Source organism: Typopeltis vanoorti, chromosome 7 (genome assembly GCF_054136105.1).
Source record: "Typopeltis vanoorti isolate ZY-2024b chromosome 7, IOZ_Tvanoo_1.0, whole genome shotgun sequence".
NCBI classification, from domain to species: domain Eukaryota; kingdom Metazoa; phylum Arthropoda; class Arachnida; order Uropygi; family Thelyphonidae; genus Typopeltis; species Typopeltis vanoorti.
Window position 1 is genome coordinate 122,971,968 of NC_143555.1, and position 16,034 is coordinate 122,988,001.

Here is a 16,034-nt window from a genome sequence, read left to right on the forward strand (position 1 = left end):
GCACACACATCTTTATTTGCTTTTGAAAATTTGCTTTACATTATAAGTTATTATTATTATTACAGGCAACTCCAAGGAGTCCTTAGACTCATCGAGGGAGGCCCTAAACATCGTGTCAAGAACAACTATTCAGCTTCCACACAGTATCTATCATACTTTGCCTTGAACTGATTTACAGTCATGGCACCTCATAACAGACCCTGGCAACTTATTCCACTCATTCACCACTCTCCAAGTAAAAAATCCTATTCTAACACCTTTGCTAACCACACTCTTGCCCAGTTTCCATGGATGGTCCCTAGTCCACCACCAGACCTGTTCTGAAAAATATCCTCTGAATTAATCTTATAGAAACCCTTCAGTAATTTGAATGTCTCAATCATATCACTCCTTTTCTGCCTATCAACCAATTTCTGAAACCCACAAATCTTCAACCTGTTCTCATAAGGTTCATTCCACAGACCTGCTATCATCTTGGTCACTCACCTCTGGATCCTCACTACCTCCTCTCTATAAAGAAGAAACCCTGGCGCCCAGATCTGGGCACAGTAGTCAAGATGGGGGTCTTATCAAGGCTCAATACAGAGGAACAATAACTTAGTTGTCTCTGCTCGTCGAGTTATTCTTCAGTAACCAAGTGATTTGATGAGCTGATTTAGCCACTTTTGCAATGTGCCTCCTAAACTTTAACTTCCTATCCACCGACACTCTCAAATCCCTGGCCTCGTTAATCTCCTGGAGTACAGTTCCACCAATGTGGTATACTGCTGCTAATCTTTTCACCCCAAAATGCATAACCTTACACTTTGCCATATTAAATTGACATCCATTCTCCTTAGCCCAGTCCTCCAATACAGTATATCCAAATCATCCTGCAAAATTTTGACATCATGTGCATTCACTATTGCTCTACCCAACTTTGCATCATCAGCAAACAAATGAATAGTTCCTCTCAGATCCTTTCTGATATCATTAATAAACAAATTAAATAGTAGTAGTTTGCTTATGCATGGAGGGCACTAGCATCATCCTTGGAAGTGGCTGTGTTGTCCAATTGTTCAGATAAGTCCTTATTTTTAGTAAATATTCACAATATCACTAATCATTACTGGTGATATTTTCTTTATTTTGGCTGTGTTATTATTAAGTGTATTTGTTTAATCATTTTTAATCATTATTATTACATATTGTTTCAAAAGTGTTCTACATACATGGCACCAATGTGTACAAGAAAAATGGTGGCCGATATCGATATTCAATTATATGAATTTTTTTTTTTAAATAACGAAACGTAAAGTTGATGCGATGATGAAGGTTAATTTTATCTAGAAACAGTTGTAATTCATGTTCGGGATGATCCCAGACTGCAAATACGTCGTCGACATATCTTAACCAAATTTTTGGTTTGGGTTCAAAAGTGAATATTTTTTCCTCAAGGTGTTCTAGAAACAAGTTTGCTAAGATATGTATGACGTATTTGCAGTCTGGGATCATCCCGAACATGAATTACAACTGTTTCTAGATAAAATTAACCTTCTTCATCATCGCATCAACTTTACATTAGAAAAAGAATCTCCACAGGGTATCTCATTTTTTGGATTTACACATCCAAAGAAAAGAAGATGGTTCCATCGCCACGTCTGTCTTTCGCAAGCCTGCATTCTCAGGTTGCTACATTCACAATTCTTCTGCTCATCATCCATCTCAGAAATTTGGCATTATTAAATCACTAGTTTCCAGAGCACACAAATTCTGCTCCTCTGAAGAATCTTTAAACCAGGAATTAGAAGTTATCAAAAATACAGCCATCCTAAATGGATATAATCCTAAAACAACTCAAAAAATCATTAGTAGTCACTTCTCCACACATCAAACCAGACAGGAAGAAGTCCATAGGATTCCCATACCTTACATTAAAGGCATCTCAGAATGTCATTCTAAAGTTATGAAGAAATACAATTTTGCCACTACTTACAAACCTATCAACCAAATTTACATCTTGTTACCTTCTCCTAAGGACAAACTCTCACCTTTGATGTTGCCTGGTGTTTATGAGATTCCATGCTCATGCAAATTATCTTACTTTGGACAGACAGGTAGGTCTGTTCAGAAATGCATCTCGGAACATCAAGACCACATTCGTCTTTTTAAACCGCAGAAATCTGGCCTCTCTCAACACGGAATTGAAAATCCAAACCATAGGATCTATTGGGAAAAGTCTAAACTTTTACATAGATCTTTATATAAACATCAACGTTTGTACAAAGAAAGTTCTGAAGCCCTACTACACAGACCAAACTTAAACCGCAACGACGTTCTTACTATTCCTAAAGTATGGGAAATTGTCATACAAAATTGTGTTAAATAATTTTTTTTTTTTTGTACTACTGTAGCACGTTATGCACGTTTAATGAGATTCTATTGTAATCATGCACCCTAACTGTAGGTTATTCCTATTATTGTTTAAAACTACTGTACTGATGATGTCCTAAGATACTTAGGATGAAATATTTACAATTAAATAATTTTCACTGTGGTTAATACGTGTTTCTTTTAATTAATTATTTGAATATGTGGAATTTAGTATGATGTAGTGTGTTTAATATATTCATTGTCAAAAGTAAAGGTTTGTGGCATGAGAGTCAGAGTGGAGAGAGAGAGAGAGAGAGAGAGAGAGAGAGAGAGAGAGAGAGAGAGAGGGTGTGTGTGTTGGAAATTTTGCGTGAATGAGTACAAGGAATGTGGATTGTGTTGAGAGTGGGAGAATGAAGTGACTGATGTGTAGCGAATGTAGTGGAAGCAGTGAATGATAGTGTACGAAATATGAATGAGAGTATGAAGGAAGTGGAAAGTAATAATGCAGATGATGATGTGACAGTGCAGAAAGAAATAGCACACTTACAAAGCCTTCTTCATGGGACAAAACGTGAGTTTGAGCAAACTAGCATCTGGTACAGCAGAAGAGATAATGAAAGAAAAAGTGAAAAAGGCTTCAGCTTTGTCATCACATGTGCTCTCTTCAGCTAACCCACAAGACAGTAACAAGACATCAAGTGCTATTGGATAAATCTGAACTACTACACTGTTGCTATGGCATAACCCAGATAGGAATTTGGGAATCCTTAGAAATGGCACTGGATTCAAAACATCTAAATACAAACCCAAGTATCAACTTATCAGAATACATCTTAGCCATAATTAGCCAAATGTATGTACATGAATGCATAAATGCACACAACGTGCTCAACAATGCAATGCAATGCACAATGTTTTTAATGCAATAAATATTTTAAAGACATCGGTCTATCGTTAGAAACTGTATAAGGAGGGTGTGAGCTAGGAGTAAGGAGTAGGTTCTTTGCATGGAGAGTGGTTAGTGAGTGGAATGCATTGCCTGAGTGTGTTGTGGGTATAGACACATTGAATCAGTGTTTTTTCCAGGCACGGTTGGATGAGCATTATGTGCAATAGCGTGTACCTCCCACAATGAGTCTCTGACTCCATAGAGGTCAAATGTTAATAATAATAATAATAGTAACTACATAGTGGCTGTCACCTTTGTTGGTCTTTACTGTTTGTCTAATAGTTTTCATGTTTACACCTAAAGAAATCCTACATAATTAGAATGAAGTGCCATGTTTTTAATTAAAAAAATTGTTGATATCTTCAGTTTTTCTGGCTTATAAACTCTTAATTATATATATATATATATATATATATATATATATATATATATATATATATATATATATATATATATATATATATATAAATGCAATCATTATAGAGGTTATAAGATTCACTCCACCTCAGAAAATCATTGGATACACATCATACAACTGTAAATTACCAATAATTCATCTGCCTTTAATAAAAGTATTTCTATTCACCTCTGTTCTTTCTCTCCCTTATATTTACCAGTCATTCTCACATAGCTTGTGTCTCACTGATGTTGGTTTCCATATTTACACCTTTCAGTAATTTAAATTGTTCAACCAAATACAGTACTTTCCTTAATGGTTTTGAATACATCCTGATGCACATTCCCCCCCCCCCCCATCCACACACAAATTTATTTGGTTATAATCAAAGAACCCATCACGATATGTGTTGCATCCATTGATACAATATATGAGATATGGCAATATGAGGAAAAACATTTTGTTGTTGATCAAGGACAGCCTGAAAAGTTTCTTTTCACCCCAATGTGAATGTGTTAATCTCAGATGACCACTTCTGAGATACTGATCAGTTGTGTTATATCCCCGTTTTTCTTCTTATTTTACTTTATCATTAAACATTAAACTTTTGTATATCTTATTCTCAGACTTCAGTTGCTGACAAATTTGTATAGATTAAAGACTGTGCCAGCCAGCAACTAAATTCTGATGCAAGTTAATTTCTTGGTGTGCAAGTTAATTTCTTTCAGCACATCCTGTCGACTGCGCCATTGTTATGTTCCCGTTTTTCTGTAGTTTTATCTTTAATCTTACTTTACAGTTTACAGTTAACATTAAACTTTGTATCTCTTACTATCAGAGTTCGGTTGCTGACAAATTTGTATAGATTAAAGACTGCGCCAGCCAGCAACTAAATTCTGATGCACTATCTAAATTACTTAAAGAAAATTGTAGGGATCAAGATATATGCAGTCGTGGTCCCTATTCTCATATCACTATTGGTTTCCCCTTTAAATGCAAGGTACGAAATTTTCCAAACGGTAATTCAAATCCGCAGAAGATATGACAAACTCAATTGATTATGTAAAAAGAAACACATTTATTATTTCACAAAGACAAGTATACATGTTATTTAAATTCTTAACCTTAAAAGAGTCTGGGTTCCCCTTACTTAATTAAACACATTTAAACCTTTGCACTATAATCCCTTACTTTATAAGAACTCTTCACTTCTATACGTATATCTATCCTCAGACTCTTATAACTAAATTACCTGGCATTATCATGCATGTAACGTTGCATATATACACAAGATCATTTCAATAAATCTGACATGTAATTCTCTAGGACAATAGTACTTATTTCTACTTAATTCTCTCCCCCCAAATATCTGTTAACATTCAATTACTTTCTGAACATATGACATTACTTTTCTTAAATCACTTAAACAGTCCGGAGCTCGGCCTCCTGTTCGGCTGGAGCCTAATATGTTTTCTTCTTAACAGTAGACACAAGTGTCCAAATTGCAGACTGTTCTTGTGGCACAACACGTAATTAGCGTGTGTTCTTAACTTCTGTTTCTTTACTCCACGGATACTTTAATCCTACATTAAAATAAGAAAATCTTCGCTTACCGTTCTTGCTTTGACTAGGTATTCTGATCTGTTCACTGTACCTCCCCTGATGGCGGGCTTTGTTCCTTTGTTCTACACAAACCGAAAACACTCATGCACAGACCTGTACGCTAACGTAGATTTCATCAGCGGCTCTTTCTCCTTATGTGTTGAACACATTGTAGTTGCAGCTTTGACCAATGTAACATGCATAGCAAGGTGAGAACCTTGCTACACATGGCGGCAAGCTCTACATAGCTCTCCTACGGGAAACTAGGTGCCGATGAACCTCGGAGACGAGACACAAGAAATCGGAGATAAGAGAGCGATTCAAACTCCCGCCGAAACTTATATACTCTGGAACAGCTCCCTCACTCGGTGGTGTCGTCACGCATACGGCGGCAGCCGATTGGACACCGTGGCTACGAACTGTCTTCACATGCCTTAAACTTGTACTTAGCTTATACATATTTATTTGTTAATACTACATGACTTTCTACTATAATTCATTCACAATTACTATCTTAATAAACTTATGGGCTATCTTAACAATGTTTGGAATTTACACATCTGGATGTTTACATTTTCTTAGGACATTATACGGTACACTTCCCATCGGGAGGCATAAGCATGTCCTTATCCCTTCCTTCTGAGGTAATGTTAATGTTGGGTAGGAAAAAGGATGACTCATTGCTTTTTCCGACACAATAGTTGATATTTTGCTGCTTTTGTCTTGGAGTCTTTAGGCAATAACTTTTTTCCCCCCAGAACAGCACTATCTTTACATGAGCACTTGAATAGACTGAGTGAGTGGGTAAGTCAGTGCTACTACCAGTTCAACATTGCAAAGTGCAAGGTTTTAAAATTTGGGAAGCAAAAATCGGATGCAGAGTATACAATTGGTGGGAATCTTTTGGGTGGAGGAGATAAGAGATTTGGGGGAATAGTGAATAGGGAGTTGAATTTAAGAGGCACGTTGCTAAGGGGTTGTGGGGATGCAGAATGAATTATGGCAATGATGTGGATGGCATCTATCTGTAAAAGTAAGATGGTTTCACTCTAAAGCCATGGATTACTGTGTACAGATTTGCTCGCCTGGTTTTCAAATGGATGAAGAGAAATTTGAAAGCGTCCAGAAATGATTTGTGGTCTGGAATATTGAGTATGAAGAAAGATCGATGAAATAATATCTGTAGAATCTAGTAAACAGGAGGAGGAAGGAAATATAACTGCGACATCATTAATCTGGTAATAATAACTCCTTGGTAAGTGGTTATTATTACCAGATTAATGATGTTGAGATAAAGATACTTCGTGTGCAAACTTTATCTGCATACATTTGAGCAAAGGATTAAAACAAGAATATAATTTTTTCTTTCATGCTTACACAGTGATCACAATACATTATGGAAAATTATGGAGACAACTACAGTGTTAGAGCAAAACTTTAGTTTAATGTAAACCAAAATGAACACTTGACATTTCGACCTTCATATCAAGTCATCATCTGGAGCATACACATATATACAGAGAAACAAGCTGCACTACAATCTACATGGTTTGCTAAAGTTACTGACCAACCATTACAACAATTATTGGCCTGACCTCTGGGTGAAAAAAAACAACAAAACTATACTACATCAAAGCTAGAGTCCTATTATTATCTGTTGGGTTACAAAATTAAATTGAGCTGGAAAGCAACATGTTTATATATATATATATATATATATATATATATATATATATATATATATATATATATATATATAATAAAAAATAAAATAAAAAAACTGTGATTATACATATAAATTTCAATCAATTGGTATGGAAGTTTCCAATAAAAGCTGAAATTGCTTTTAAATTCCTAAAGTATACTTGATACTAAGTAGGCTGAATATGTGCCATCCAAATTCTTGGAATTTTTATGCCACTATTATTGTTGAGATTAGGGTGGTTAATCAGAATTTCACAGGCTTCTTTAAATTTTCTTTCATACCAGGTTTTTGTATGATGTAAAGAGCAGGTACTTTTCCAATCAATTTGGTGTAGGGTGTTGAGAGCGTGATCTAAGAGGCCTGCTTCACCAAAATTGTTATATTTAATGTGTCTTTTGTGTTCTTTTTTTATATAGGGATTGTACATCCAATTTCAACAATATAAGGTAAGTTACAGGTGCAGTAGATGCAATAAACTCCAGGATGTGCAAATGGGAGGAGAGGATCCTTAGAGGAGTTGAATATGTTTTTTTAATTTTATAGGTGGTTTAAAAGTGGCATTGAAATTATAATGGTGTAAGATTCTATTGATTTTTTTCTGATAACCCTTTAATGTATGGGATGGCTGTGATTTTACTGTAATTTATATTCTCTTTTGATGAAGTTTTATGAAGAACTTTATTAATAGTATTTTTGTTATAGCCATTCTTTATAAATGTGTTGCTAATAATCTTTAATTCTTGTTTAAGCGCTTGTTGATTAGAGCAAATTGTTATAGCTCTGTTTTTAAGGGTGTTAATGACTCAAAATTTTTGTGATGGGTGTTGATATGAATTAGCATGTATATATTGGCCAGTATGTGTTGGTTTGTGGTAAACCATGAAGGATAGACTGCCTGAGGGAAGACATGTGACCAGTGTATCCAGGAACGGGAGCGAATTCTGATTTTCATTTTCGATAGTAAATTGTATGCATTCCTGCTGTTTGTTCAGGTGGCTGAGGAATGTGTTTAAAGTTTGTCGACCGTGTGGGCAGATAACAAAAACATCGTCAACGTATCTAAGTCACACTGTAGGTTTTTAGATTAAAGGAATCAAGAGCACTTTGCTCAAAAGATTTCATATAAAAGTTAGCAATTGGGGGGGGGAGAGTAGTGAGCCCATGGCCGTACCTTCGTAGACAAAGAGGGTCGTAATGTTGGGTGGAAATTTGTTCTGTAGGAGAAGAATTGTGTCACTGATTGGGACATTTGTGAAAAGGGCAGAAACGTCAAAACCGACTAATAAATCATCTTTGCCGAGTGTTATGTTTTTAATTTAATTTCTTATCTAGTATAATTTACTCTATTAAGGATATACAGCATATAAGAAGAGAATGAAAGATGACTAAGGAAATAAAGTAGGAACTGCCCATCAAGTTATGAGGAAAATGTAAATTGCAAGATGGGAAAGTGAATAGTATAGTTAGCAAAACAGAAAAAAAAACCTTAGATTTTTTTATTATGAGCAGTAGAAAAAAAGGAAAGATTATGTGAAGAACTGTTGATTGTAAATGGTACAACAAGAGCAGAAAATATTACAGTTTTGATGATCAGTGCCAGCTTTTCATGTTGGTCATTCATGTTATATCTATTGATCTAATAGATATAACAGTAGTTATTTTAAAAACTTTCCAAAACAGTTTTTATAAAAGTGTCTAGAAAATAAATACCTATATTTATTTTGATATAAAATATAATAGGTGTGTGATATAAAATAATCACACATAAAAATATAAAAAAGAACACAACATATGGTATTAAAACACTTAACTTGGAGTCTTACCTTTAACTGTAATGGAATAATTACAATGAGCTCTTAATCTTAACTCTGGATCTCTAGCTTCACAATAATTGTGATACACACCTGGGTCAACACGTCCATGAACAGCGCATTTTACCTTTACTCTTTTCCCTTTAGATGATATGAATCTAGCTTTCTTAATCTTAGCTACTCCTGATTTAGCAATAACAGTCCTGTTTTTGCAGTCTCCTGCATGAGGACGAGGTGGTATGCTGCCTAATATTAAAAACAAACAAGAGAAAATATTATAGTAAATAAAACATCCACTTACCACAACTGATAAAACTGTAATGACACTGATACACTTCTTCAATAATTATGTATTTGCACTAAGTGGCAACTTTATTAGCAACAGCATTTAATAATGAGTGTGACTTCCTTATGCCTTAAGAATGGCATGTATTCTCTGTGATGTTGATTTACTGTGTCTAAAACATTCCTCTGGGGTGTTTATCCATGCTGTTACAATGGCACTGCCCAAGATTGAAGATTGAATGGTGACACATTGTTGCTGTGAACTGCTCATTCCACCTCATCCCAGAGATGTTCTATTGGATTAAGGCCCAGGGAGTGAGCTGGCCACTTAAGTAAAGGAAACTTGCTGTCATGTTCCATGAACCACTTCAACATGCTATGCACTTTGTGGCATGGCATGTTGTCATGCTGGAAGTAACCATTTGACAATGGTAAACTTCAGCCATGAATGGATGAAAATGATCAGCGATAATGTCAAGATAGTCTATGGCATTCAGGTAGTGTTCAACTGGTATCAGGAAGCCTAACATGTGATTCCCCACACTGTTACATCCCTGCCACCAGCCTGCCACTTCATAGGTCTCATTATATAAGAAACTCACTGGTTGATGAGTGATGACGTCTGACCTTGGAGGTGTCTAAGCAAATGAAAGTTTTAGTCAAAAAAGGCATATGCCAAATTATAAGATGGTTGATTATGGAAAATTCAGTGTCTAAAGCAATTTCACAGAAGGATTAACTACAAAAGGAAAGAAGTTATAGAAAATGGATTTTTTTTTAATGTAAATCCATCCACAAAATGTAAACCTAATAGATAATCTATAAACCTTACTCTTGAGACCAAAACATATGACTTTAAATTTTTCAGGAAATGAAAATGTATACTAAGATATTAATTAAAAAACATTAAACAATACCTCAAGTTTTTTAATTAATATTTTAGTATACGTTGTCATTCAGTACAGTAACGAGGGTATGAAGTGCCAGTGGCAAGTGTCTAACTTGCGCCCCCCCAACCCAAAAATGACAAAACATTTGAAAAATTTAACAAGTTAAATTTTACTAAATGCAATATGTTAAATACTTACTATTAACCCCATCAAAATGAGTTGTAGTGTGTTGCAAAATTTGTGTGTCTAAAGCAGCATATTGCCGAAATTTAAAAATGCAATATAAAATAATGGACTTTTATATTTATTTTTAATGTTTTGCACCCCAAACCTAGTTGCACCCATGATGGGCACCTCTTTCACCACACCCTCGTTACGGCACTGTTGTCATTTCCTGAAAAATTTAAAGTCATGTGTGACCAACGTATTACAAGAATTAAGACCAAAATGTAGAACTTTCTCAAACCACTTCAGGCCTCATTAAGCAGGGCAGTGATCTCATACCAGGCAATGAAATTTAGTATGAGATGTATCTAAAAATAAATATTCACAAACATCAATGCTCACAACACTATTCGAATTCAGATGGAGAGCAGGTATGATATCCACTTAGCCAATGAAGCCGACAGTTGATTAAAACACATCTGAAATAAGCAATACACAACTGTGTACTGAGAGTTAAGCAGATAAGATAGGAGTAAAAAGAAGAAACAGCAAAATTAGACAAGCAGTGTGGAAAATAATAGATAATGACGAGAAGTATGAGATGTATAAAATGGAAGCTAGAGAAGTAACAAGCACCATAAGGAAAGCAAAAGTGCAGTATGAGAAGAGATTGGTTAATTAGAAGAAAGAAAAAAAATCAAAGATAGCTTTTCTCTATGTGGTAGAGAGAATTATGGAAGAGTGACTTGGATGGATGGTGACAATTGCAAAGTGACCACTGTAAAACTGTAGCAGAATTATTTAACTTTGTTCATATATTTCTTACTAGAAAGTGATATACAAAATCCAGAAGGGATGGGAAGAATACCAGACAGGCTAGAAATTAACTAGTGATTCAGGAGATTTTGATTAGGCTCAAAGTTAATGAGGTTGGGAAGATTATATGCTTCTGCATAATTTTAGGAAGTGTGCAAAACGAATTGTCTGTGCTGTTGACATGGATGAGATCTGCAATGGAGTCTTCAAAGGAGTGGAAGACAAAGTAGTGCCACCTATATAAGAATGGTCTCAAAGAAGTTTACAATTATCATTCAGTTTAACTGGAGTTGCAGCTGAATAAACGGAACCATAATTGTGAAGTATTGGAGAGGTTGGTTAGAAATAGAGTTTTGCAAATTCCATCTACAAAAGGCTGCACATTTAATACTGTAGATAAGTTATGATCAGATAAGAGTTTTGCTTTAGAGATGAAAATAAACCAAATATGGACAAGATTTAGATATAGCCACTCTAAAGCAATTGGCCAACTTATTCTATGTGAATCCAAGAAAGGTTGTAAACCTATAATATATTAATACTGTGGGTAGGAGAAGGATTAGACAATCCTTCTCCTACCCAAGGATTAGACATAAATTCTGCTCTAAAGACCAAACACAAAACTTTCAAGCCATTCAGGCCTTGCCTCCAATAGACTGGTGGTTTCACACCAGGAAATGAAAATCATCTACCACCTAAAAACAGTCACAAAATCCATGTTTGAATCTCATAGTGAGATTCAAACCATGCCTGATTGGTTAGGGTGTAGGAATACCCATTAATCAGGTTGGCATTATATTATGCATTTCACAGAGCATGTATTAAGAACACCAGTTAAATCAAGGATATGGACAAAATTTATCTCTATAATGTAGCCTAGTACAATAGAACCACACTCACTACCTGAATGATGCACATCTAAAGATGCTTCAATAATTAGATATAGGAAGATTTCTACCATACATGTATTTTTAGTGATAAATGCTAATCATAACAAACTGAATATGACATTTACAGGAAAATTAACACATGGGGGTATAAGCATGTTACCTCACATCATCACCTTTCTCAAAAACAGGGCATCTTCAAAACTCAGGGATAGGATTCATGCCATCTCAATTGAAAAAGAAAAGTGAAATCGCAGTGAAAAGTGATTACCATTATTTAAGAAAAACAAGATGAACAAAGATGAGGCTGATCAAGTAACTGCAATTATAAATTTGCAATCTCTCTTCCACATAAAAAAAGTTAGAAGAGGGATAAATCTCAAAATCCAACAATATTACAGTTGCATTCAGTCTGCTACACAAGATGACATCCATACTCTGTGAAAACTACCATATCCAATCCTGAGATACATGTATGCATGTGCATGCAGTATTAGGCACTGAGAGGTATCTGAATAATGTATGGAGTTGCCAATACCAAGAGGAGGGTGACCAGTGAGGGAACCACAAGGTTCGATACTTGACCTATTGTTTAACTTCTATATTTTTATATTTTCAACCCTCCATGGAGTTAGAAGACTCATCATGGGAGGCCAAACATTCACAAATTGCAATACCTACATACCTTGCCTTAATAACATTCAGCATTGGAGCATTCACACCGCTCTGGTAATACATTCCATTCATTCACCACTTGCTCTGCAAAAAGTTCTTTTCACTTTACTCATGATGTTTGTACAGACTACAAAATGAGACATAACACATGCACACAAAGACAGCACAAAACTAACTGAAATACATGGATGAAAGAGTAGGGCACTGTCTATGGACACCTGTTGGTAGCCTAGGATGTAAACCAGGATCTCAAAGTTTTACTTTTTCTCTTAACCTTCTTTGCTTAATGTAAGTTTTTTATATTTTTTATGGAATAGGTATCTCTTCTATCTACCAAGCTGTACAAGACCAAAATCCCCTAATTGCTATAACTAGGTGATGATAGCTGTGCACAAAAATCCATATGTGGCCTGATCAGGCCTGCTTATTGGAGGCCTGAAGTAGCTAGAAAAGTTCCATTTTTGGCTCCAGAGAAGGGTTTCTGGACTATGTAAAAATAAAAAATTAAAAAATAAGTAAAAATTTATAAAAATGGAAAAAAAAAAACTCTTAGCCTACCCACAGTACAAATGTACTATATGTTTACTAATAAACTTTCATGGGTGGGAATCGCATAAAAAAAAGAAATATACATATATTCTTCTTTCACTATGCATTATTCCCGCTTCTTATGCAGGGTCCGCATGTTACTTAGATGCGACTTCTTGTTAGTACCACTCCCAACTGACCTGTCACCTAGTCTGTCGCTGGGGGGGGATATATTTTTGATTGTAGTAACGTATGTTCACGGGGCCGGTTTGCCTGCTTACAGGATGAAAAACGCCATATAAACTGACGGAAAAACCCTGCTGCCCGCATCCAAGACCAGCTAACTTGGCTATGCCTGAGGAAGATCCTCAAGTTCCTCACATCTTCGACAGGAATCGAACCTGGGACACTCCTTCCCCAGGCATATGGTTGTGAAGTGCAAAGCCACTAGGCTAACTGCATGGGCGTATTTATATATAGTCTAATTTTGTTTCTTGTGTTTCTGTATGTGTTATTACAATTTTAATAATTGTATTCCTGAAGATAATGAAATGATTAAAAATATACTGTAGTTATTCCATTAAATTATATGATGTGTAGCTAAAACATGTACTACATCATCAACTGAGGTATAGATCACTTTCAGTAGATTCCCCCAAAAATATCAGATATTGCATCCAAAGATAATGTAGGTCAAGAATAATAAGAAAAACTCAAAAGAAAAACATCAAGTTTAAAGGAAAGATACTAATACCTATTCCATAAAAAATAATTAAAAAAAAAACGCATTAAGCAAAGAAGGTTAAACGAATTTCCAAAAGGTTAAGAGGGATTCTATATAGCACAGAAAACAGGCCTAGGTGGTATATACCTAATGATAATTGAATCAATACATAAATAGTAGCATTACTTGTGAATGTAAAACTCAATCCATAACATTAAAGCAGGAAAAAATAAAAATAAGAATAAAAAACTCACTTAAGAGATTTTTATTTAGGTTGGTTTCATTATGGTCAATACTAAGAACTGAACAAAAACCTTAGAACCTATATCACTTAACCTAATCAAAACACCAGCTCTGACTGAATAACAGAAATAATTCTGATTCAGATGAAAGCCTTCATTCCCATTCCACCCATAATTATTACCACTATCTGAGTCTTAATTCAAGTGTGCCAATACCCTCCATCTAAGAAAAGCATATTACAAGCAGCTCAAGTTAACTAAATCTCAACTAATCCTAACTAATCCTGTTTGATAATTCTTGCATAAGATGACCATGGTAGATTACTTCCCACATTATCAAAAATAGCTTATTCCATAATATCGTGTGTGTGTGTGTGTGTGTGTGTGTGTGTGTGTGTGTGTGTGTGTGTGTGTGTGTGTGTGTGTGTGTGTGTGTGTGTCAGAAATCAGAAGAATCCTGAAGAATAAAATCATCTGGTTCTGATGGTACCCCTACTATTATGCTAAAAACTTGTGTTCTAGAATTACTCTTTCTTTCCTACATGGAAAGAAAGGTTCTTGCCTAAATTCAGCTCATTCAAAAAGTCACACAAAAACTGTCATCTAAATGCTTTCATTTCAGTCAATGATTAGAGCTTTGGATATTCAGCTCATTCAAAAAGTCACACAAAAACTGTCATCTAAATGCTTTCATTTCAGTCAATGATTAGAGCTTTGGGTATTATTATTATTATTTGACACCTCCAGGGAGTCCAAAGACTCATCGAGGGAGAGTGTGTGTGTGTGTGTCAACAGCATCGAACGATTGGTCCCCTTCCAACTACTAACCGCGCTCAAACTTACTTAACTGAGCCATTAGTAGCAGAGGCTCCACCAATCGACCAACCTTTGCCGGGTATTATCAAAAATAAGGGGGAAAGGAAGCAAGATATTTCTCAGAAAAGACAGGACTGCATTTTAGTAAGAGCATTGAAATGCTACTAATGGCAGATTAGTAGCATTTCAATACCTCCAAAGTTCATGGAAAAGTACAAACAATTTCACCACGTGGAGACCACCAATTAGTGATCAACAAATGGATTTTGCCACTCAATTTACAGCAAATCTCCTAGACATCAACCACCCACCTTCAAACAAGCCATGGAAAGTTCTGGAGGAATTCATATGATTGCTTTTCTCATTTATAGATCTAGCATAGAAAGCTAAGCAAACTACCATTGTATAGTCAGCTTTCTACACTCTGCTGTCAGTTGCCTCTTTGGTCATTAACCATGTGTCATGGAAGATAGCTTTCTCTCTTCATATTTGCCAACCAATACTGAAGTATATAAAGGTATATTTATAGATCTAACATAGAAACCAACTAAGCAAACTACCGTTGTATAGTCAGCCTTCTACACTCTACAACTATGCTGTCAGTTGCCTCTCTGGTCATTAACTATGTATCATGGAAGACAGCTTTCTCTCCTCATATTTGCCAACCAATGCTGGAGAATATAAAAGGTCTGTACTTTACACCCCACTTGCTTCCTTCTGTACATAAATCTCTCACTGACCTCAAATCCTATTCATAGCTCTGCAGATGATAGTACTCCACTTTATCTTCACTTGAAAAGCATTATAGTGCAAAATTATTCAAAGCTTTCAAGATTCTATCAAAGTTTTAAAACTGCAATCTGTTTGCTATTCTCGGGGGACAACCTTATGAATTTCAATGTTACTACTAAAATGTAGTCCTATCTTTTCTGAGAAATATCTTGCTTCCTTCTCCCTTATTTTTGATAATATCCAGATCTCTAATCATGGACTGACTTTCACTTTTCAGCCTTTCCTTGTACAACCACTGGCCACAACGTCTCTTTTTTTAAATGGCTAGCTTAAACTTTTTTTTTTAAGGCTAGTGACTAGCCTTAAACCTGTATAACTGCATATACTATACAAATCCCAAATTCCCAACTCCATCCAACTTCAGAATACTCCTCATATATTGGGATGGAGCACCA

At 35.4% G+C, this 16,034-nt stretch overlaps 1 protein-coding gene across 4 annotated transcripts in view; it reads right to left on the reverse strand.

Moving 5' to 3' along the window:
* LOC150105013 (sushi, von Willebrand factor type A, EGF and pentraxin domain-containing protein 1-like) overlaps positions 1 to 16,034 on the reverse strand; it is a 344,216-nt gene that overhangs the window by 117,419 nt on the left and 210,763 nt on the right. For all 4 annotated transcript variants that reach the window (XM_090396105.1, XM_090396104.1, XM_090396106.1 and 1 more), the window contains one exon: positions 8,832 to 9,065. In XM_090396105.1, the coding sequence (XP_090252231.1) occupies positions 8,832 to 9,065 (234 nt within the window). The remainder of the gene's footprint in view (positions 1 to 8,831; positions 9,066 to 16,034) is intronic.